Genomic DNA, 24,424 nt, shown 5'->3' with positions numbered 1-24,424 from the left:
ACCCCCTAAACTGCTCCCTCACATCTATCAACCATCAATTTGTTACTATCGCCTTGTAGTATAGTTTGATATCCGGTTGCATGATAACTCCAACTTGGTTCTTCTCACTCAATATTGATTTGGCTATTTGGGGTCTTTTGTGGTTCCATATAAATGTTAGGGTTATTTGTTCTAGGTCTGTGAGAAATGCCTTTGGTATTTTGATAGGGATTGCATTGAATCTGTAGATTGCTTTCAGTAGTATAATGTCATTAAAATCGTAAGAAATAAATGTAGTTACATTTTCAGTAGGTTCACCAAACCAAATATTTTTGTAAAAGTAAGAATTGTTAGTAAATCTTACTATGTTAGATTTATTGTTTAGAAAGTATAGTATTAAGATATCTTTTTGTTCAATCACCCTTTTTAACATGCAAGCATTTTCATTTCATTTTTTTAGAACATATTATATAAGTACATAAAAGGCAATTCCAAAACCTTTTGTATGCCAGGTAGCTTTCCTCTGACTGCAGAAATAAGCAGTAGCCTATAATCTTTAGCTGTTACATTATCAATATTCTGAACCCTTAGTGCTCAAAGTACCATGAATTCTTCACCTATTTGGTCTTCCAAAAAGTGTGATGCTGAAACTAAAAATGAGTTGCAGACTCTACCTGAATTCTAAAGAATTATGTGCATATCTATGTATTAATACTATCCTTATATTACAAGAGAAGAAATAGTTTTCACAGATTAAGTAGATTTGCTTTAGATGACACATAGCATGAAACAGCAAAGCTTGAAGCAGAAACCAAGCAGTCTGACTTCAAAAGCCAATACACTACACACAGTTGAAAACACAGGAAGGAACTGTAAGGAAACCACCAAGTGAAAAAAAAAAAAGTGTGTTAGTACAATATTATTTTTATGTTAATTCAAAATTTCCCTTTTCATCAAAGGATCTATATAATTCATCATAACAAAGTGTAAAGATACAAAAACCATTCTCACTTCTTGAATTTAAAATGAACAACAAAAAAAACCCTAAATTTTAAAACAAAATTTTAAAATTTCAGAATGGACTGATCTTTGATAAATGAATCAACAAGTAAGACACTGAATTTTGTGGTATTAGTTTAAACTAGGTGGGAATTATGAACAAGTTCCCATTTTAAAATTAAGATGGTATACAATTAAAAAATAGGCAGAGGACCTGAACAGACACTTCTCCCAAGAAGACCTAAAAATGGCGAACTGATATGTGAAAAAATGTTCAACTTCACTAGCTGTTAGGAAAATGCAGATCAAAGCCACAATGAGATATGACCTCACACATTTTAGAATGGCTGTCATCAACAATACAAGTAATAACAAGTATTGGAGAGACTGTAGAGAAAAACGAACCCTCTTACACTGTTGGTGAGAATGGAAATTAGTACAGACACTGTGGAAAACAGTATGGAGGAGGCTCCTCAAAAATTTAAAAATATAGTTACCATGTGACCCAGCAATTCCTCTCCTGGGCATCTACCCCAAAATTCAAAAATAACATGATATAGTATTTTATATCATGTCTTTGTGTGTATACTTGCTATTCAAGTAATTTATTGCAGGTCTGAATATATAATGTTATTTTACTTTTGCAAATTTGGCTTCCTCATGTGCACTTAGGAGAGCATAACTGAATATAATATAACCTTTTGATTTCTTTATAAATAGAGGGAAGATGGGGCAGAATGGACAAGAGCCCATAAAACAGCCAGGAGTAGGAGTGGGACTAGCAGACGCTGAAGGTAAGTTAAAATTTACACACCCGATGTTGGTTGAATCTATATGTTACACTCTAAGTGTTTGTTCTGTTTCTGTTTTAATATGAATGTTAATTTCTAAGTACTAATGGCAAACGCACTAGGAAGTAAGTCATCAGTATCTATGTTATCTATTAAATTAGAATGACTTTGCCTTATTCATATTTAACACTAAAATGTTTGGGGGACACACAAATTTTAAGAGAGGACAAGAACGAGACTGATGACAGAAAGAGACTCAGAAGACTTTCTAGAGAAAAAAAAAATACCTTCTTCAACTTTTAAAACATTTTTTTTGTTTAAAATACCATGCAAAAAATAAATTCAGAAAGCTCATTTAAGTCAATGGAAAGTCGTAAGTATATGGAACTAAGAAGAAACTAAAACTGTAAAAATTATTTTATCGAAAAAATAATGACCTAACTAACTTCTAAAGTGAATCCTAATTTAAGGTTAAATTTAGTTTTATTAAACAAATGGTAAGGATATTACAAATATAAAAAAATGAAAAGAAAAATCTTAACTTTAGGAAACACATAATCATCTGTAAGGTATACCAGGACTGGCTTGTCTTTCATAATATTGTGATTAGATCTCATTGCACTGTTATTCTTCATGACCATGAATTGTACCAACTTCTCAATAAGTTTAACTATTCTAATTATACTATTCTAAGTACTTTTATTTAATTCTTATAATGACCTATGATGGTAAATAATACCACAGATTAGGTTTCCATATAAAGAAACTGAAGTTCAAACATCACAAAAGGTAAAGGCAAGTGACTTAAACCCAGGAAAATGATACCAAATCTCATGCGTTCAAAAGAATGATTAAAGGCTGGTATCACAAGGCCACTACCGTGTTTCCCCGAAAATAAGACCGACCCGGACAATCAGCTCTATTTTACTGTAAGACTGGGTCTTATATACTGTAACATAATATGATATGATATAATATAATAAGAATAGGTCTTATGATAATTTTTGCTCCAAAAGATGCATTCGAGCTGATTGTCTGGCTAGGTCTTATTTTCGGGGAAACACGGTAGATGGGGAAATAGAAAACTGAGATCTGGGTGTTAAATCTGGTCCTGTTAACTAACTGGTGACCTGATCTCTCTATCTTCTGAAACCTCATCTGACAAATTCTGGGTCTAAGTGATACCTAAGTTTCCTCGTGGACTTAATTGGATATCACATTTTTCTGGTTCTACTGAAAAAAAAAAAAAAAAGACTCAGTCAAAGACTGGGCTTTCTCTATCTGTTGCCATGTTCCCCAGGGTTCCCTTCTTAATACACCAATCTCTTTACCCACCTGCTCTGCATAAACGCATCAACTCTTGTCTATATGTTGATTACTCAGAAATCTACCACCCAAGCTCCCTGGAAACCACTCTGAACATTTAAAATAGAGGAAATTTATGGCTGTTAATTATTATATACTCATGGAGGAGGCTGGGAAACCAAGCAGGAGAGTAAATAGGTAGTGGAAAGAAGCTGCTGGCCCTAGGCTGGAGGCCAGTGACAACTAAAACCAGGATAAGTCTGTCTTGATAGGAGGGGAAGACAAGAACACAGCAAATGCCAGGAATACGTCTTGAGATAGAAAGGATGGGGAGAAATATCCTTTTTCTCTGTTCCTCCCAGTCTCCAATCTCTGCCAGTGACTGATCACATCCAGCTGGGGGCCAAATGACAGGGAAGCCTGCGAAACAGCCTAGAGAGGAGCGACTCTGAAAGAAGGGCAGGAGAAAGACGCAGAACACATATGAGGGCACATAGGCTTAAGACCAGCATAATATTTTGCTGGAGATTCTATAGATACATCAAACTACATACGCCCTGAACTTAATTCACCTTCTTCCCTATTTTGCCACCTTCTTATTCTATGCGCTTCTACCACTCACAAAATCTATGCCTATTTACACCATAATTTTCATATTTTGTTATCATTTTTTATTTAAATTTTGCAATTTCACTGCCCATTTTCTCCATAAGGCTGAAGAACTCTCAGACCAGAGCCATAATATTATTAATCTTGATGTCCCAGCACTTAGCAGAAAGTGTTGCTTATAGAGTTACCACAATACTATTCGTTGAGTAAGTGAATAAATGATATAATCATATGTAAAAGTAATAGCCATTGATTTTCATATGACTCTAGAATTTAGGTGTATAAAAAAGCATTTCATGTGCTGTTTTCTCAAAATTTTAGCTATTTAATTTCACCTTTCTTTTAATCTAAAATTTATAAGTAAAATTGTTTTAGCATTAATGTTAACAGCTATCAATAAATAGAAATTGTTCCCCATCATGCTTTTCTATTTGTATATGAGTCCTACAAAAAAAATGTGCTTGTTTTTCAAGAAGAAGCCAATTACAGGCTACTTTTTTCTTTATTTAAACTTATAGTGGACTGGCTCTTATCAAAAGTTAATCTCAGATTAGTTATTGTGCAGAGGCGCTGGGGTTCAGGATGGAAACAAGATGGAATATGTAATGCAATGTGAGTAACTTGTAGTCGTGTGCCCTTTTAGTAGCAATATTTTGGGCACATTCTTTCGACTGAGTTACTTTTGTCATTTAGATAATAAGCACATTTATAATTTACTCATTCATGTGAAGTGGGGCATGAATAGTTCTATAAGAGATATATAAGAATGCTGATAATATGGAGAAGAAAACTGCAATAAATGTTAAACCTTTAGAAACAATTTTAAATTAAGAATATATAGACAGAGAATGGGCAGAAAAATCATTAAATTAGATGGAAATGTATTTATTCTAAGCAAATAAGAAGACATTAACTTAAAGGGCAAGATGTTTTGTCTCATAGAAATATGGAATCAACTTTATGTTGTACTTGAGGTATGTGTATGATGTATGTTTTGTTTTCAGTAATCCAGAGGATTGCTTTCACTTCCTTTTGTTGTCAGTCAACATCAACAGCCACTTCATTGGGAAATAAACAAACAAACAAACAACAAACAAAACAGAGCTGTTCAATTTGTTTTTAGACATAATATAGTCTCATGACTGGATTACGCCTCCTTTTAATTCTTCATCAGGGCACCAGAAAAACAGTGTCCCTTTGTAGATTAGTACAATTTTCTTGAAATTGTAGCTCTTACAATGTTCCCCGTCATCTTGAGTCTTTCATATTATTCATTTCAGCACTGTGTTTTATGGACACTTGGTCCACTCTAAGGGAAACTGATCTCCAAAGATAGGCTCTAGGACAGCATACTTTAAATGAAAAGTGTATCATAGGTTTTAAGTAATCACTTTTATACAGTTTGTTTTCATAAAGTTTTATTCTTGTTATGGAATTATAGTGGACAGAATCCAAAAAGTCATATTGTACAGGGTTGAAATTTTATGTTGAACATGTTAATGAGAATTTTTCAATGCTAAATAGCCATGCATTTATTCTACTTATTGAGCAGGTCTACTGACTTGGTGTTCTGATTTTTTTTTTTAAATCTATTAAAATATTAATATTCTTGTGGACTCTCTTTATCAGTGAAAGGTTGAATTTCCACAATCTAAGTAAATGCACAATGTAAAGCGCAAATAAGTCCTGTATTTGGCACATGGGTAACATCTTCTAAAGTGAAGCTAGTACTAAATTAGAAGTAGATGTAGATAGAGCCATTTGGATCCCAGCCAAAGAAGTGAAATTAGTCAAGATTGATAAATACACATGCATGTGTTGGGAGAGCTATACTAGACCACTTCTCTTAAAGATTTAGATCAAATCAATTAGACTTTCCAATTATGTTTTTCCAATATACATTAAAAACTTCTAATATCCTCAAGATGGCCCTTTCCTACTTTTTTTATTAGATGTATTTAATAGTGTTGTTCTCTGCTAGTGGGCATTCCTGTATATTACATATAGTGAGTAACCCATTTATTCTCCTAAACCAGGTGTTCACAAGCTTTAGAATCAGGAATCAGGATTACAACTTTGTATGAGGTTTAATTTGCCTGGCTGCATGCATTTAAAGAACAAATAACCCTAATAAATCATTTATTTTCTTAAGTATTTTTGGAAGTTTGAATTTCATCACTCAATATCCATTTTCAATGGGCCAGAAAAAAATAAACCTCTACCATTACAGAAATATGCTAGGCTCTACTGGCAGATCTGGCAGATGGTTCCAAATAATTGAGTGTGAGAAAGCACATCACCAATAATGTTAACCTAAGGAGGCAGAGAAGGAGCGTAAGGCAGAGAATAATATTTGATTCAGTATCTTACTGGAAGTGTTTTCTTTTTTGAAAAAGCATAACAATTTATGTAGAAATAATGGAAATCTATAATCACCACAACAATCTCATTTAACTGGCATTTCAAGTCTATTTTATATAAATATATATTTTATACATAGCTCTAACAGTGAGTAGTGTGAGTCCTTCTTAGGTGAAAAAAAATATTTTGCAAAGTCCATAAAACAAGTGTAGAACAGAAATGACTTCCTGCTTTAAACCAATAAAAATCTAGGCCTCACTATTGGAGTCTTCTATCTTATCTTGTTTTGATAAACACACACACACAAAAAAAAAGATTTAAAAAATCACTTTCTCCAAGTATTTTCTCTTTTTAAGTAGGACAATGGGACGGAGTAAATAATGGGTGTCACTCTATAGTAAATAGTAAATAATGGGTGGCATGTCCAAGTGCTCCGTGTAAAATACTGACTTAACTTCTTCTCTTTCTCTGTCCAACTGGGTTTTTAAACAATTGACCCTCAAAGACAAAAATATAAAACCATTCTGGAAGACCTTCAGTTAGAACATAATAACAGCTGCTATTGGGGCATCCAGTAAGTCATTTAGCAAATGTTTACTGAACACTTGTTAATGGCACTAGGATAAGCACTGGGGTTGCGAGCAAGAATGTGACACACGCCCAGAAGCTCTCTGGGAGCTTCTGGTGGAGTTTCCACAAGTCGGATAATAGTTATGCTCTTATTCCTTCAGAAAAATGCATGTTGTCTTCCAGACATTACCATTTCTTCAGGCTCTAATTCTAAGTAAACTAAGGAACTTTCAAATTAAATATGTAATGTCTTTTTTTTTTTGTCTTCTCTATATCACTTTTATTATTTTGGTGTTTTCTAATTCCCCTAATTTTATTGATGTCAAGAATGATCTTTCAGGGAGTCAACTTTTAAATTAAAATTTGTTAAATTAAAACTTTAAGTTCGGTTGTATTGAAGCTAACAGTGGATAAAATGTATTTACAACATATTTATATGGTAGATGTGTTGTTAAAATTAATAAATGCGGTGTTATTTGGTTTTTAATTTCAATTTTGAGGTCAGGATGTTATCAAATGCAATGTGATTAATGGATTTTTTTGTGTTACTTGATTACTTATCCTACACACACTGTGCTTAAAACTGACCATGTGCATATTATATTTCTTCCAATGGATTGAATATGTTTGCTTGTTTGTGAGCTTGTTGCCCTAATTTTACCAATATATATATACTGGGTCTTTATATATATATTTCTAAAGTTTAATAGTGTTAAATATGAGTAGGTCTATTATATGCAAAACATTGTGTCAAAAATTTGGATGCTACAGAGATCAATTCAATACATATGCTGATCTGAAGGAGCTTATGAGCTCATATGGTTCTATCCCATATTCAACCAGTAAGCAGGCTGCTCAACCAGTATGCGTAACCTCTGAGCATTGCCATTGGTTGTAGACTGTGTCATATCCATTGTTAAATATTTTATCACCTTTAATAACAAAAATTCAAAGAAGAATTATGATAAAAATTTATAAGGAAGGGAGCAAATAATGTGCTTTGGGATTTGGAGAAAGCATAGCTGAATCTGCAGCAGTCAAGGGGCATGGTTTGTGAAAGAGGTTATAGGTGGTGACTGTTTTGACAGATGAACAAGGTATAAACATGTGGCAGCGGGAGAGGCAAATTCCAGATTGAGAGAATCGTATGAGGAACGACATAAATGGAAAAAAGGATTAGGAGTGTGTATGGGGTTAATTCAGTGAAAATGGAGCAAAAGATGCAAGGGGAGAACAGAGAAAATGGAAATTGGTACAAAGTTAGATTGTTATGGGAGTTCAGTGCTTCTGTGAACAATAGGAAACTATTAAATGTTAATGATAAATTTAGAGAGTACCACTTAAAATACTGAATCTTTCTGTTGGAAAACAAGGTAGTCCTCTTTTTATTCAATCCCCTTTTAGGATTTTTTGGGGATTGAAATATATAAGGGAAATACAAGTAGAAAGAGTACATGTTTTGTAGTTGCACTGTGAATCTAGGGTTCAGGATATGGGTCTCAATTTGGATGCAGATTCAGAGCCATAATGTAGTTAGGTTTATGGAGCGAGCACTTAACAGGAGCCAGGAGCAGTGAGGAGCATTATCTCTTTTAAGCTCCATCTACTAGTAAAATGAAAAAGTCAGCAATAGTATGTAATAGACCTTTTTCCTCTGAAAGTCATGTACCAGGAAATTGAAAGAGGATTTTAGTACTGTTAGGAGCAGTCAAGACACAAACCCAGTTGCATCTGATGTGAAATCTCATACTCTTAACCAACCCACTTGCTGCCTCACCAGAGTTTACGCATGCCATTTTACATTATTGAATAAACAGTACAGATGGATTCCCTTGATTTTTACTCTTGAGCTTAAATACAAAACCATGTAGGATTAAATGTAAAAATAATTTTATCATTTATGCTTTAATTATTTGATTGGATATGTTTTATCCACACAGAGGATTAGAGTTACATGGTGATTTCTGTTTTCTTCTAGCTCTTTAGTGGTGTGAAAGGTAATATTTAGTTATTTAAATCAATTTATTTTATTCCATGTGATGAGGTAGTAGTAGACCAATTTTCCTGGAAACATTTGTTGAATATACTTTTATTTTCCTCACTAATATGAAATACTCAACCATACTCAACCACATCAACCATACTCAAAATTTTCAAGTATACTTATATCTGGTAATGGGCTTTATGGAATATTTCATTGACTTATGTATTTGTATCTGTCAGTGCCACACTTAGTAATTCTAATTTTACTTTCAGTTTTTTCTAAATTGGACTGTTTTACCTGTTTATTTTTAAAAACTATTTCAAGAAAATTTAAAACTCTCTTTGTTGAGAAACAAAGGAAATTCCACATAAATATTTGTCGAAATTACATTAAAACTCTAATACAATTTTGAGGGACTTGACATCTTTACATGTAATATTTTCTTAATTATAGACATAATATATTTTATATGCCTTTTTGGACATGCCAATGTATATATGCATGATATTATCCCAGTTACTCAAAATCTCTGTCTCTGATTCCTAATCTACAAAAGTAAGAATACCAGTAGTACCTCCCTTATCAGCGTGTTACAAGGATTGGTGGAAACAATAATTTTAAGGTGCTTGGCATTGTGGCTAGCACACAGTCAATTAATGCTAGCTGTCATTATCCCAATCATAGCCTATACCATGTAAGTGATTATTTCTAGACTGATTTTTTCCAAGCCTCTTAAACTCATGTTCTTGAAAATGATTTCTTTTTCTGCCTTTGGCATACCACCAAAAAAGATATTTTTAGGGTCCTACATTTTCCAGTTTGTTTTTAAAAGATAATACATATTTTATTACAGTATTTCAAACTACTCTTCTCTCCAGAGTAATTCTGCTGTGGTCCCTTGTATGCCTCCTTTCTATGGAAGATGACCGCCCTAAACCTTACCATACTTTCCAAAATTGCCTGAGTTTAAAATTCAGTACTAGTGATTTCTAGTCCTGGATTAGTCACTTAGAAATATGAATATAAAGAACCAAAACACAGATAAAAATAGTTGACAGATTTCTCTTAGCAATCTTATTGAGGGCTAGGGGAAATGAAGGGTTGGAACATGGGAGAATTGATTTTTGTAAAAGATGTCATGAAGTGTCAAATGGTTCAACCTCTTAATACATGAGGAAATAAAATATTAGGGGTAGTGAGTGATCAAACAGTATTAAAAAGTACAAGAAAAAACTGGCGTTGTTTTCAGTAAATAAATAGCTTCCTACTATTACCCTAAATAATTATGAATATCCAGTCTCTTCAAACTATTTAGTAATAGTTATTGCAACTAAGTCCTCCCTTTATCTAACATGCTTGTTAAAGATATTCTGATAGAACCAATGTTGTACAGAGAGATTTTTCACTTTTAAGAAGCCTGACTTTGATACAATAATGTATAACATATCAGAGGCCGGGAGTGGGGGGGAATGCTGTAGAATTCAAATTATAAAGTTATTTTAACATTTTTTCACTTTACTCAAAAGTTAAAATGAATTTTATAAATGCTCAGCAAGGAAAAGATTCAGAATTTTGGATAATGCCAAAATTCATTTAGGATAATTTGTTTTTCTACCATTAGGTTATTAGTTACTTGTTCTAATTGAAACATTTTTATTTGTTTTATCCAGAAAGTCATTTAAAATTTACTTAATTTTCTACAGGGGAAAAAAGACTTATAAATTGAAGTAAACTGACAAATAGATACAAACACACACACACACACACACACACACACACACACACACACACAAGCCCTTGCTTAACCAAGTAACACTTTCCCTGAAGGAACCAATTTTACAGATAAGAAAGTAACACAAACATGAGGTAACCTATTCTGAGGAAAGTGTATTTTGTTTCTTTATTCAGTGTTTGCTAGACTCTAATATAATCAATATATTCTAGTATTTGCTTTGCAACAATAAAAGTTGTAGGGGGAGAGAAAGCATTCTCCTGTTTAAATCTTTTATTTTAAAAAATAATTCTATCTGCTCAAATCATCTTTTGCATTTGAGTGTTTTCTTGCATTAGGCAGATGCAATTTTAGACTGTTATCATCCAAAGCAGATGAGTACTTATCCATGAAATAGCATACGATTGTGATTTCTGTAATTTACATTGCCCTCGGAAGCCCAGACAACTGTCATTGGTGTTATGGAATACTAAGTAGCTGTAGCAGGGCTTTACCTTACACGTTTTATTATGACACTGTTGATGCTATGGTATAAATTATATATTCAGAGGGTGCCAAAAATGTATACAGATTAAGAAAGGAAAAAACTGTATTAAAATTATGCTGATGGTAACCACTTTCAGCACCTCTTGTAATTGGAGAAGTCTAATATGACTTGTATTCATCTTTTATTATTGGTATATATTGAGTATTACAATTTTAATTCAGTTTTTTACTTTCTTAAAATGTGTATACATTTTTTGCCAACCTCTGTGTGTGTGTGTGTGTATTCATTCTACTAAATGCACATATACAAGGTCTGACAATTAAGTTCGCGAACTCATCCTAGAAAAAGTGCTACATACCTCATTTCTGAATATCACTACGGTCACCTTCAAAGTACTCCTCTTGGGAAGCTATGCACCGATGCCAGCACCTAGTCCACCTTTCAAAGCAATTTTGGAACTCTTTCTGGAATGGCCATCAGAGCTGTCATCATATCACTCTTGATGTCCTGAATGTCATCAAAATGTCTTCCTTTCAATATTTCCTTTACTTTCAGGTAAGGAAAGAAGTCATTGGGGGCCAGATCAGGTGAGTAGTGAGGGTGTTCCAATACAGTTATTTGTTTACTGGCTAAAAACTCCCTCACAGACAGTGTTGTGTGAGCTGGTGCATTGTCGTGATGCATGAGCCATGAATTGTTGACGAAAAGTTCAGGTTGTTTAACTTTTTCACACAGCCTTCTCAGCACTTCCAAATAATAAACTTGGTTAACTGTTTGTCCAGTTGGTATAAATTCATAATGAACTACCCCTCTGATAATAAAAATGGTTTCCAACATCATTGCAACAAGTTCAAGAACTTCATTGTCAGACCTTGTGTATTCATTCCACTTGATGACTCATCTGTAAAAAGTCAACATGTCCTCCTTAACAACAATAACTATAACAACATCACAACTGCCATTTATTTGCTAACACTCTGCTGGCATCTTTAAAAATTTGGTGGCCCTAATTCTCACAACCCTCTAAAATAGATATTATAATAGTCATACTCCCAGTGTGTAACACAGACTTGCCCCAAATACCCACTCAATAAATAGTTTTTGAATCCAGAAATCAAGGCTCATAGAGACTAAAAGATAAATCAAGCCTAGTAATATAGTTGTGAAATTCAAGTTAATATTTACACTAAAATATTGATATAAAGTCTTAACACTTAAGATTCTTTGAATATACCTGCCAGACCCAAACATCTTGAAAAATGATGTTAATCCTCTATGTTGATAAACAGCTCTTTAAGAAAGTTACCACCCTGAAATTGAACTCAGAGAGATGAATCACCTCAATTAAAAACAACATAATCTACTTTCAGTATAATCACTGAATTTTTATTATTTTTATGTTTAATTTATTTGTTTATTATTTTTTATTTATTTTATTTTTAGTATTCATTATTTATTGTTTATGCTTTTCTTTTTACTAAAGCATAGTCAAATCTATATAGGATGATTAATGCTGCGTCTCCAGGAGAAAGAACCAGTGCCTGGGGCAGACAGATCTGTTCACAATAGTTGGGATAAGAGTTACAATAGATGTGAATGGCTGCACACTGAATGTTAAGGCACTCTGCTTTAGGTCAGATGAGGAAAGCCCCCTGGCAGGGAAGACTTTTTTATATACTTACTGAAACAAAAGTAATAAGTAGTCTAACTGAAAGAAGGCTGGCGAGGTTTTCAGTAAGGGAGAATTTCATGTTCAAAACCTTAGGAGCATGAGAGAATATGTATTATTGGGAACCTGTGGGAACTTCTGTGTGATTGCAGCAGAGTTTTGTGCTGGAGAGAGACAGGGCTCGAAAGGTAATCACAGTTCAGATAATTTATGAAATATCAGACACAGGAGGAATTTAGACTTTATGCTGTAGATAGGCAATTGAAAGCTATAGATGGACTTTATAAAGGAAAATTACATGATCAGATTTGGTGCGATGAAGAATGGATTGCAGGGAATTACATCTGCAGTCAGGCAACCAGTTAGGACGCAATTCAATATTCCAAGTTCAAAATGATAAGGATTAGAATGCAGACAGAGGCAACAGTGAGAGAACAGGGAGAGACACCTCTGAGAGCTACCTATGAGATCTTTTGTTCTAAAAATAATTCAGGATCAAAATGCAAATAAAACAGCTTTGGGTACTAGCATCATAGAAATTAAATGATGCAATTATAGTCACTTTATAAATGATCAGTAAACACAAATATAATTTTAAAAAGAAAAAAACTGAAAACGTGTTAAGAGAGGTCAGTGTAAAAGTGATAAAGAAACTGGGAAAAGGATAAAATGCAAACATATGTTTCAAAGATTTTTAAAGAAAGAAACTGCTCTGAAAGGCCATGTGGTATGCATATTAGAGCACAATGTCAAGATGAAACAGGAGTAAAATGGAGTTTGAATGAGGTTGAACACTTGAATTTTGTTCTAACTTGTTTATATATACAGTAACATTGATTTGTTGTTCCAAAAATAGAAAGCTTGATGAATCACAGCCTTCCCTATACTGATTTGTGTGTGAGTGTGTATGCAGGGCACTCTGAGTGAAGGAGGAAAATCACTGGGAAACTAGTTCATACGAAGGATTTCATTTTTTTAAATAAATACTTCTGGGCTGTATCCTGAAGACAGTATATTAAAGATATGCTTTTATATATGTTTAATTTATAAATCTGTGGTATTATACAAAGAAATCAAAAATTCAGAATGCTACCATAAAGTTTTGAAAGCAGGTTTAGTCAATAGAAGTTACATTCTGGTCTGAAAAGGTGTAAATGTATATATACACATTTTAGAAAATTCTCTGGTAACATTAGGTATTTCTTTGAACTGGAAGAAATAGAATTCATCAAAATACTCCATCTCCTAAAGTAAGAGAGTTAACTGAATTATAATTTTACCCTTTGAAACTTTTTTTTCATTCATTAATATTTCATTCAACCAGAGAAACAGGATTATTCCTTCATTGTTTAAATCAATGAACAGTCTTTAGTACTGATGCATCTGAGCCTATTTCACATTCTATGTGGTTCTGTGTTGAGTAGGGCAGGGGAATGCATGCTCTGTTTGGCTTCTGTTTTAATTGGTGGAAAAAGCAATTTAAAATTATTTCAGTTACTGTAACAGGCCAAGAGAACAGGAACCATTTGTCAACAATTTATTTTTAAAGACGGATAGCTTTTTTTTCAAGTGTTTTTTTTTACTTTTGGTAGTCTGATAGTTTGAGTTCATTTCCTTTTAGTTAATGATGGATTGGCTGGGTCAACATTTAGGTCAAGTTGTGCAATTTAGTTATATTTTAAAATTGCTGTGATATTTCTCCACCAACTTACAGATTGTTCTTTTATAGATAGCAGTGAGGTCATCGGAGTAAATTTCATAAGAGCAGTTGTTTATTGGTGTGTGGATGTTTTAGAGCTCTGGAATATTATCTGTTTTCAGAATGGGTTTTTCTTGTGCTTTTAGGATATGGATTAGCAATCACAGATTGAGATTTTTCTAGTGTTTGATTTGATATATTAACGTTTCATATAACTAAGTTTAATTAACTATCCATTTCCTTGTTATAGATTTTTCCTTAATAAAGTGTTTACACATATTTGAAATAAGATATTCTACTAAAATATTTTTAAAAAACTATATTACAAATTAAGAGAATGGAATGAGATGAATGAAATAATTGTGTTATTTTAAAATCTGCTTTTAAAAATTATATCTTTATTATCTAATAAGTGACTAATTTTATTTCTTGCCAAAATATTACCTAGAATTCAACCTAGAGTGTATTGTTATCATGGCAGGCATACAACGTGGAGGTGTGCTATGGAAATACATGCTATTATGTTACTTTAAGAAAAAAATAATAATTTATTAAAAATAATGTCTTGCTAATTTTAACATAAAACTTTTAAGAAAATTCAGAAGCTTAAATGTGAATTTATTGGTGGGGAAAATACCTCAGGGTTAGTTTAGTTTTCGTTTTGTTTTGCTAGAGGATAGAAAGGAAGACTATAGCTCTCAACTTGTAAACTCCTCCTCCTATATTTTCTCTCTCAGGTTTGGTTGCACAATTCTTCCATCTCTGTCTCATTTCCACAGTTGAGCAATTGCCAAACCCTTGGAGATTTTATCTCTTGTTTCTTGAATGTCTTCCCTCTTTTCCATTCCAACGACTGACCAGTTTTAGGTGTTCATCACATCTAACTCAGAGAACTGCCTAGTTTCCTAATTGCTCTCTCAACCTACAGTATCATCATGATCAAAATCATCTTTTACAGCCACTGGCTAACCTGGCTTTGTCACTCCCTAGCGTAAACCTTTATGGACCTTTATTGTCTACCTAACTCTAACTAGGTTTTAATGCAACAAGCCCCTCTTTTTACTTCTCCAGTTTATCTCCTGACATGTCTTCTCTCTCACTCGACATATTTATTGTATCAAAATTGCTTGTAGTTTTCCATATAGGCCCTACAGTTCCTCCTCTCCTTACATTTGGTCATGCTGTTTTCTTTACTTGATTGATGTGATCTCCCACTACCAAGTGTTATTTGTTTGTTTGTTTTTCCTGGAATGTATTTATTCATTCTTTGAGACCCGCTCTTCAGCTTTCCTCACTCAAGGAGCTATCCACGGGGTCCACTCCACCTGGCTCTGTTAGGGAAGTCTTCTTTTTGCACCCTCAGTACCCTGTATTACACCAACCACATTGTACTGTAATGATCTTTTAATGTTCTGTCTCTTTTCCCAGGCTGTGAGCTGAAATGTTCCAGAGAGGGAGAGAGAAGGTTAGAAAGATAGATGGAATGATTTCATAGCTTGCATCATTGAAGTCTTTCTTCAAGGACAATAAAGCGTGATTGTTTTCTTAAGCTAAAAGTAAAAATAAAATATAAAATAGTACTGATGAAACATAAATTATTTGGTAAGGAAAGACTTACAAAGCCATTATTACTATTAGTAAAATGATGCCTTCCAATTTTTTGTGGTTGTGAAAACTTGGAGGAATATATGTATCCATTACTAGAGGAATGGATAAATAAAACATATTATATGAAGATAAAGGAATACCAGGTAGAAAAATATGACCTAAATCGATGTATAATAAAATCAATAATTGAAAGAAATTAACAAGAAAGAGATTTGTAACACAATATTATTTCAGTTAAAAGTAAATGCAAAGCAATACTACATATTGGCTACACCATTATATAAACATTTATGTAAATAAATATATTGAAGTTAGTTTGAAAGAAGTGTAGTAAATAAAAAAGATTGAGTACCTGTGATTTGGAAAAGGAGATGAAGTTAGTGGGATGAAAGAGAAAAACAAAATTAAATAGCAAACAAATAAGGATCCTTGCTGAGATGATGCTAACTGAGTATTTGTGCAGGACGCTGTGAATTGAGGAGTGTGAGTCACTTAATTATGAGCACCTGTGGTTTAAAAAAAAAAAATGTTGACAACAGTAGTGTCTGGGAAGGCTTCACTGAGAAGGTGAAGCAGGTGAGGGAGAGAGCTTTGTGGATGTCTGGGGGAAGAACATTCCCGGCAGAACAAATATTTTTAAGGAGACACATGCCCTACACAGCCAGGGAAAAGAAGGGCAGTGTGGCCAGGAAGAATGTGGAGGTGGTGGTCAGAGGTGGAACAGGAGGCTAGCAGAAAAATTTTTTAACTTTTGCCTTTCGTATCTTGGCTATCGTGAATAACGTTGTAGTAAACATAGGAGCGCATGTATCTTTTCAAATTATGTAGTGCTTTGGATTTCTTTGGATAAATACCCAGAAGAGGAATTGCTGGGTCATATGGTAATTCTATTTTTAATTTTTTGAGGAGCCTCCACACTCCCTTCCCTAGCATCTGCACCAATTTGCAATCCCACCAATAGTGTATGAGGGTTCCTTTTTCTCCGCATCCTTGCGAACACTTGTGGTTTGTCGATTTATTGATAAGAGCTATTCTGACGGGTGTGAGGTGATATGTTTCTGATGATTGGTGACATTGAGCATACTGAGTGAAAAGGGTGAAGGGATTAAGAAATACTAATTCGTAGTTAGAAAATAGTCACGGGATGTAAAGAACAGCATAGAAAATTCAGTCAGTAATGATGCAACAGCTATCTATAGTGCCAGGGGTGTACTAGACTAATGGAAGGATCACGGCATAAATTATACAAGTGTCTAACCATTATGCTGTACACATGAAACTAATATAAAATAATACTGAATATCAACTGTAACTGAAAAAATAAAGAAATAATTTTAAAAAAAAACAACCTGCCTTTTATCAAAAGTGGTATGGGGCACTACTGGAGGACTTTGAGCCAAGTAATAAAACAGTTTGATTTCTGTTTAAAAGGTTCACCTGACTATTCTTTTGAGATTATTCTGAAGGGAAATGAAATGGAAAACGAAACACCTGACAGGTATTTGTTGCCATTATCCATAGGAAAGCGGATGATGTGTCACAGACCAGGTGAGGGTCCAATGTAGTGAGAAGTGCTTGGATGATGGGGGGATTCATATAAATGCAGTGGTAGTATCAAACTAGCAAGGTAATAATAATCAGCAAATTAATAATGATTACTTTGGGGTGTGGGAGAAGGATACAATTGGGAAAGAGTTATATAATTGACTTCATTTGAATTTACGTTTTATTTCTTAAGCTGGCCTGTCATTACATGAGTGTTTATTCTAAATTATTTATGTTCCATTGCGGCTACCTGAAATATTTTTAATAAGCTTAAAAATAATATTGAATAATTTTAGCATTCATTTTTCCATTATAGCTAGGGTACAATTTTTTAGCATATTTTTTTCAACTATACCTACATAAGGGAGTATCTTTCAGTGAAAAGAGACAAAAACCAACACAAACTAACTTTTAAAGATGCTTATTGGTTACAATAAGAAATTCATAGGTGGAAATGGTTTCAGGACATACCAGCCTCCAGCCTGTGTTAGATTCTCAACTCCTTTCTCGATTTCCTCTGCAAGTGAGCTTTGTACTCAGGCTGTTCCTTGGGCTGGGAACAGGGCTGTTGGCTTCTCTGGAACCCAGTTTTAAGCTCTTGACTCAAAAGGAAAGAGAACCTGCCTCATAACATCCTCAGTGAAGGACTCTGATTTTTCTTATGTGGGCCAGCAGCCATCTCTGGAACAACCATTGTGTCAAGGAAAATGGAGTGTGGTGGTTTCCAACCTGACAGACCCATATGGATTTGGGGGCCTGTTAACATTCCCAAAGTAGTGGTGGAAGAAGACGAGGATACTGGACAGACAAAATAAAAGATTTGTGTTGGAGTGTTTCAGTGTATATTTGCATAAGTCATTTTTTAAAATATACGTATTAAAATCTGTGAATCTCTGTGGATCAGTCAGGGCTATGGCAACACACACACACACACCCTTGCAGAGATGTTAGAAAATTCCCTACTAACTATGCAAGAAAAAGGGAAATGTAACTAGTACAGTGTTTCAAAATCCATAAAGAATATAAATAATAAGAACAATAAACTTCTTATATAATAATATGGAAACTGTAGAAGAGTTTTGCTTAGAATGAAAAACAGAACAATGGGCTATAATAAACTTCTGAAATGAGTTTCGATATTCTATAATATATTAAAGTAAAAAAGGTTTCCCAAGTTCATCAAATATTAATGAATAACTCATTTAGCATATCATTTTCAAATGTGGCATGGGGACTGCTTCCAGAAACTCAACATTCTATTCTCTTTACTTTTCCTGGCTAAGAATATATTACCATTATAGGTTTACAATCTTGGATATACTGACTTATCTGTCCTCTAAAACTGACATAGCCAATCACTATAGGTAAGCAAAATAAAAAAAAAAAATAATAATAAAACAATTATTACATAGAAGATGGTTTTTTACAGGAAGAGGGATGGAATGTAATTACATGTAGTCAGAGATAGGAAAAAATTCCTTTATGTTAAAACAAGATTGTAAATCATAATATAACAAAGATGATTAATGAATTTTATATTAAAATGCTTAGGAGCAAGATCTTCGTCTCACCTGTAAAATAATATTTACAAATTAATTTGGATAAATTTTAATTGAAAAACTTCCATCAGGTCATTGCCTTTTTCTTCCAAAGTACTGCTTATTTCTTAATTTTAAAAATATTATTGTATCTTGACTATTTAAAAATATTTTACTTTTTCTTTTTCAGAAAACTCATGTCAATCCACTGTTTGCTTTGTTTTTAATTTTTATAAAAGTTTATTTGAGCCTACTGATGACATATGCCAGGGAGCAAGATGTCCGATGCTCCAAGAGCATAAGTTTTGCAGCTTCTTTTTTGCATTTGAAATTAAGGAGGGAACATAAGGAAGATTACATGGAGGTGGGAGAAAGCAAGGCGGGGATTAGATTACAGGACAATTAACAAGATAATGTGCTCTCTTGCCAGTGGTCATGGTTATTTCAAAGGTGCATTAACCTGGATGCACAAAAACTATGGGCAGGGCTTGCTTAAGGCAAAGATAAACCTTTTACTGAAGAAGTTATGTGCCTGGAACATGACCTCCCACCATGACTTTCCCAGTTAGGAATTAATAAGCAAATCACCCTGTGAGGTTATTTTCCACAGAACCCTTTTTTTTTTTTTTTCATTACTCTCCCCCCTTCTGATCATAAATCAATCTGAAGGCTGCATTGATGACCAACCTTTTATTGGAGCGTTTGGTCTCACAGTGATAAGAAAGCTCATTCCTAGGAACATGTCAACCTCCTATTAATGAAGTATTTTTGTTTGAGTCTGTTTTCAAGGATTATTTTACTATGAGCTAAAGTTACATCCAATCTTTGCAATACCTAATAGTATTTCTCAGTATACCTTGGCCAATCTGATACGATTCATGCCATTCCTATAGTTTACTGATTTGGGGGCTTATAATACCAACCATTTTTCTACTAGATATCATCTGTATCATTTGAGGAAAATGCCTGACACATATGGGCTCAAAAGAGAGATAATATCATTAACTACTTATTCAGAGTATCACTGTAAACTGAGTAGAGAGAATATAAAGAGACTTGTATTTTGCTGTTGAAACAGTTGGGGAGATGACAGCTATGTTTTATTAGAAAGGGGTTAACATCAGTCAGTTGGAAAGACTGGAATTTGATAGCAGGTTTTCAAAGGAGATGGACAGCAGTAGCAATTAGTCCACAGAACTTTCTATTTTTTATTCTTTGAAGATAGGTAACTAAATTCTTTACTTAATAATTTCGGTTTTACTGTCATTGCGTTTTGTGTTTATTTAGAATATTAAAATCTTGAGCTTTCCTTTACTAAGAAGCCTGAGCTCAACACCATGCATGTAGGGACAAGTAGGATGTGCTCAGCGCAGTTCTGGGAGGATGCCCTGTTCTCAGAAACCAGTTAGTGGATTGTACCCTCTGGAGGTGGCAGCAGTGTGGCATTCCTGCCAGAAGGATGTGGTATATTATATTGCCTGGACTTGGAGTTCAGAATGACTTGGGGTTTACAAAAATTGGATGATAAGGAATAATTTTCCTTATTGTAAGGAAGAACTGTTAATAACTTATACCTATGGAGAGCTTAAATATGCTGGGCACTGTATTACCTCATTTAATTTTTGCAAGAACCCTGTGATGATTTCACTAAAAAACACCTTAGAGTGTGTCATTAAAAACAAACAAACAAACAAACAAATACCCTGTGATGTAAAACCCTTTTGTCCTTGACCCATATTATTGAGTCTGGAAGGTAGATGTGATGCCTGGATATGCAGCATTCATCTTGCAACCATTAGACGAAAGGATGAAAACAAACATTAGAAATGACAGAAAGAACCCGGGTCCCTAAACTCATCCCTGAAACAGCAAACCTATGCCTATCTCTGGATTTATTGTTATATTAGAATAACAAATTTCTATTTTTTTAGCTAGTCTAAATAAATCATTTTATTACTTATAGCTGAAAACATTTCTTAAGGATGCAGAAAGAAAAGGATAGAAGAAGTGCAGTAAAAAGAGGCATGAAACAGAAAATAGAATTAATTCAAATCACTTCTAACCCTTGATGATGTATATAAATTAGCCAATAAACTATAAATTTAATCCAACTAGATTAAACATATCTAACTATAGGCTGTTTACAGAAAATATACTTAAAGTAAAATCTCACAGAAAAATTAGGGTGAAAAACATGGAAAGATACACACCATGTAATTATTACTCAAAACAAAGCTGGTTAAATAGTATCAAAATCAGAAAAAAATAAACAGAAAAATCAAGGCAAGAAACAATATCCTTCTTATGTCACCTGTAATGACTACTTCAAAAACATGATAAATAAAAAAAAAAAAAGATGTTTTTCACAATAGCAGTGTAAAATCCAAGATTCTAGGATATAAATGTAAAAAAATACAACACCTTTATGAGAAAATTGCAAAATACTGATGGATTTCATAAGAAGACATGAATGAATAGGTATATAGAGCATATCATAAAGATCAATATAATAAAGATCCCACTTGTTCCCAAGATAATATGTGAGTACCATGAAAGTTCAATTAAATAACAAAAAAAATTGTTACGGAATTTTTGAAAGCTGATCCTAAAATTTATATGGAAAAGCTAAGGGCCAAGAAAAATTTGAATTAAAATGATAAAATTGGGATCCTCCTAGTTATCAAGATTAATTATAAAGTTACAGTATAGAAAATACTGTGGTATCACACAAGTATGATCTAGTAGACCAGTGAAACAGCACAGAGTGCCCACAGAATCTTCTCATGTATATGCAAACTTTATTTACAGTAAAAATTGTATCACAGATAAAAAAATGACTTGGACAAAATGGCTACCTGCATGGAAAAATAAATTATTACTACTTCACACTGTAAAAAGCAATAAATAAGTAAGTGTGGATGATTTAAGTATCTAAAATGAAAAGTAGCACTATAAAACTTTCTGAAGGAAATAGATACAATATTCCTAATGGCAAAATAGGAAGGAGCTGTTAAAATACAAAACCAAAACCATAATGCAAAAAACTAATGAATTTGACTACATGGCAGTAAAATAAAACTTTAGTTCAAAAATTGACACCATAAACAAAAATTCTAAAATATGATGACCAAGAGCAGATATTTGTTATGCCTATAAAGGAAATGGATCAGTATCTAGTATGTGTGTGTGTACATTTATATATTTTCTAAAAATCATTAAGAAAACCCAGAATTTGCAGAAATATGACAAAATGGAATTATATGGTGCTGATAGAAGAGCAGTACATAAAATGTTAGTATAAACAAACGTTTGGAAACAAATTTGACAGTAACAACTTAATTTGAAAATGTGTATATTGTTTAAACCAGAGTCCAATATATCCTAACATTTTACTCTATCCTAACTAAACTCTTTTATCCATGTGTGAAGAGTTACATATAAGATGTTCCTTTCAATTTTGCTTATAATAATGTAGAATTGGAAAACTATATTTATGACAAATTGATAAATAATTTTATATATTCATCAATGATACAATACATGAAACTATATGGATGAAGAAAACATTTGATTTACATTAAACTCCTATTTTTGATGACAACTTCTAGCAAACTAGTAGGAAAGGTAAGACCCTTCCTTAATTTGTAAAGCTTATATTTTAAAAAAAAAAATCACTTATAGGAAAAATTTTGCCACATGGTTTTGAGTTCAGCCTCAACAAAGATGTGGAGTACCACAACTAATATTTAACATAGCACTGGTTTTGGTTAATGTGTAAGGAAAGAAAATAAAAGGTACAGTTATTGGCGGGTAAAAAAATAAAATGGATTATTTGTGGACAATATGAATATGTATATAGAAAATATAACAGAATCAACAGAAAAATGTTAGAACTAATCAGAATTACTCTAGCTCACCAATAAATAACCGTAAATATACAGCAACAAAGAAAGAACAATAATATTCATAATATCAAAACTAAAAAGTACCTTAGAGTTAATTTATCAAATAATCAAGATATCTACAACAACTTCTACACTTTAATAAAAGCAAATTTAGGACTCTATTAAAGGGCATAAAATAAGATCTGTATAAATGTATACTCATCCCAGCTTCTTAGTGGAACAACAAAATATATAAATCTGATAAAATTTCGATTTAAATACCAGTTGGATATTTTTGAGGAACTCAACATACTTATTCTAACCTTCATATGAAATAATAGAAAACCTCCAACATCCAAGTCAACTTTGAAACGGAGAAGCAAAGAAAGCTTAAAGGACTAAGCCACAACAAAAAGCCATGCCCACTCCTGGATCTAATGAAACCTGAGGGGGGAGGCTGTTGTCAGAATACAGTGAGAGCTATCGCCATGCTGCAGAAGACTCCAGACAAGAGCTGTAGCCTTTGTAGCAAGGTACAACCACTGCAAATAAGCCAGCACAAGAGGATAAGGTCAGAGAAGGCAATAAATAACCCAGCCTCTCTCTTCCTACCCTCATATCTCTTGCTGGCTCTTCAGTGCTAAAACCCCTCCGGAAGTCATAAGGTAAGGAAACCCAGGTGATGAAGTTCAAATATTTCTCTTCTTGGGGCAAAGCAAGGTAAGACTAATGAAGAGGACAACTGGAGAGTCCAAAATATCTAGCACAAGTGGGTTGAGAATAAAGAGTTGAGGTGGAATTCTAGTTTGTTCTTCTATCTTGCATGGCAGGTAAGGACGATGGAGATAAAGTGATACCTGGAAAAAATAGAATCGAAGAAGGGTTTTATAGAATGAATCAGGAAAATATTCCTATATGTTGCATTAGTAGAAAGTGAAAAACTGAAGAATCCATTAAAACTTAAAGGACTAAAATCACTGTATGTAAAAAGTGGTAAAATTAATCTAAGAACGAAGAAAACAAAATGACATAACTACCCTAATAAACCAGTGGAAACATCTGACTGTTTATTCAGAGGTCACTTAGCCACCTGGTCACCATCCACTCCCGTGAGAATCTGGAGGTGGTTCTGTGGTTAAGTGGTAGCCTCACTCTTACAAACACTTTTTCCTCACAGGAGCTTCTCGTTTCCCTAACATTATGCTATTATCTGATTTTATTTTCTAAAGTCATTACATGGTGATGCTAATGTTTCTCTGTATTCAGACATTTTAGGTAGACCCACCCCTACTCCTGGGTGGGTAATCTGCCTGCTTTTAGAAGGTCAAGACAACTTGATCTTTTTGACTTACAACTTAGATGGGAGGCCTGTTATGAATTTGGGACACCAGCCTGGACTTCTAAGCTTGAGACTTCTCTGGAAAGAACTTTATAACCTCTTGATCTATGTTACCAGCTCTCTTACTTCATTCTTCCTGGGATTTCTTTACCTGAGGTTTTTGAAAGTTATTTCAAAACTCCAAATATTTTCAACATAATGTCCATTTAAGTTTTCATTTTTCTTCTCTAATAGTAAACACTTTTTTTTTTGTTTTTCTCTTTGCTTTTTTTTTTGTCTCATACAAGATAATAGGAGGCTTTCAATTATTATTATATTTTTAAGA

The 24,424-nt window shown here is 33.4% G+C and overlaps 1 protein-coding gene across 1 annotated transcript in view; it reads left to right on the top strand.

The window, feature by feature from the left end:
- PCLO (piccolo presynaptic cytomatrix protein) overlaps positions 1 to 24,424 on the top strand; it is a 373,138-nt gene that overhangs the window by 332,198 nt on the left and 16,516 nt on the right. Inside the window, exon 23 of the mRNA XM_074339748.1 lies at positions 1,699 to 1,772. Coding sequence (XP_074195849.1) covers positions 1,699 to 1,772 — 74 coding nt within the window. The remainder of the gene's footprint in view (positions 1 to 1,698; positions 1,773 to 24,424) is intronic.

Source organism: Rhinolophus sinicus, linkage group LG09 (genome assembly GCF_036562045.2).
Source record: "Rhinolophus sinicus isolate RSC01 linkage group LG09, ASM3656204v1, whole genome shotgun sequence".
Lineage (NCBI taxonomy): Eukaryota > Metazoa > Chordata > Mammalia > Chiroptera > Rhinolophidae > Rhinolophus > Rhinolophus sinicus.
Note: the sequence above shows the minus strand (reverse complement) of the source record. Positions and strands in the feature narration are given on the sequence as shown.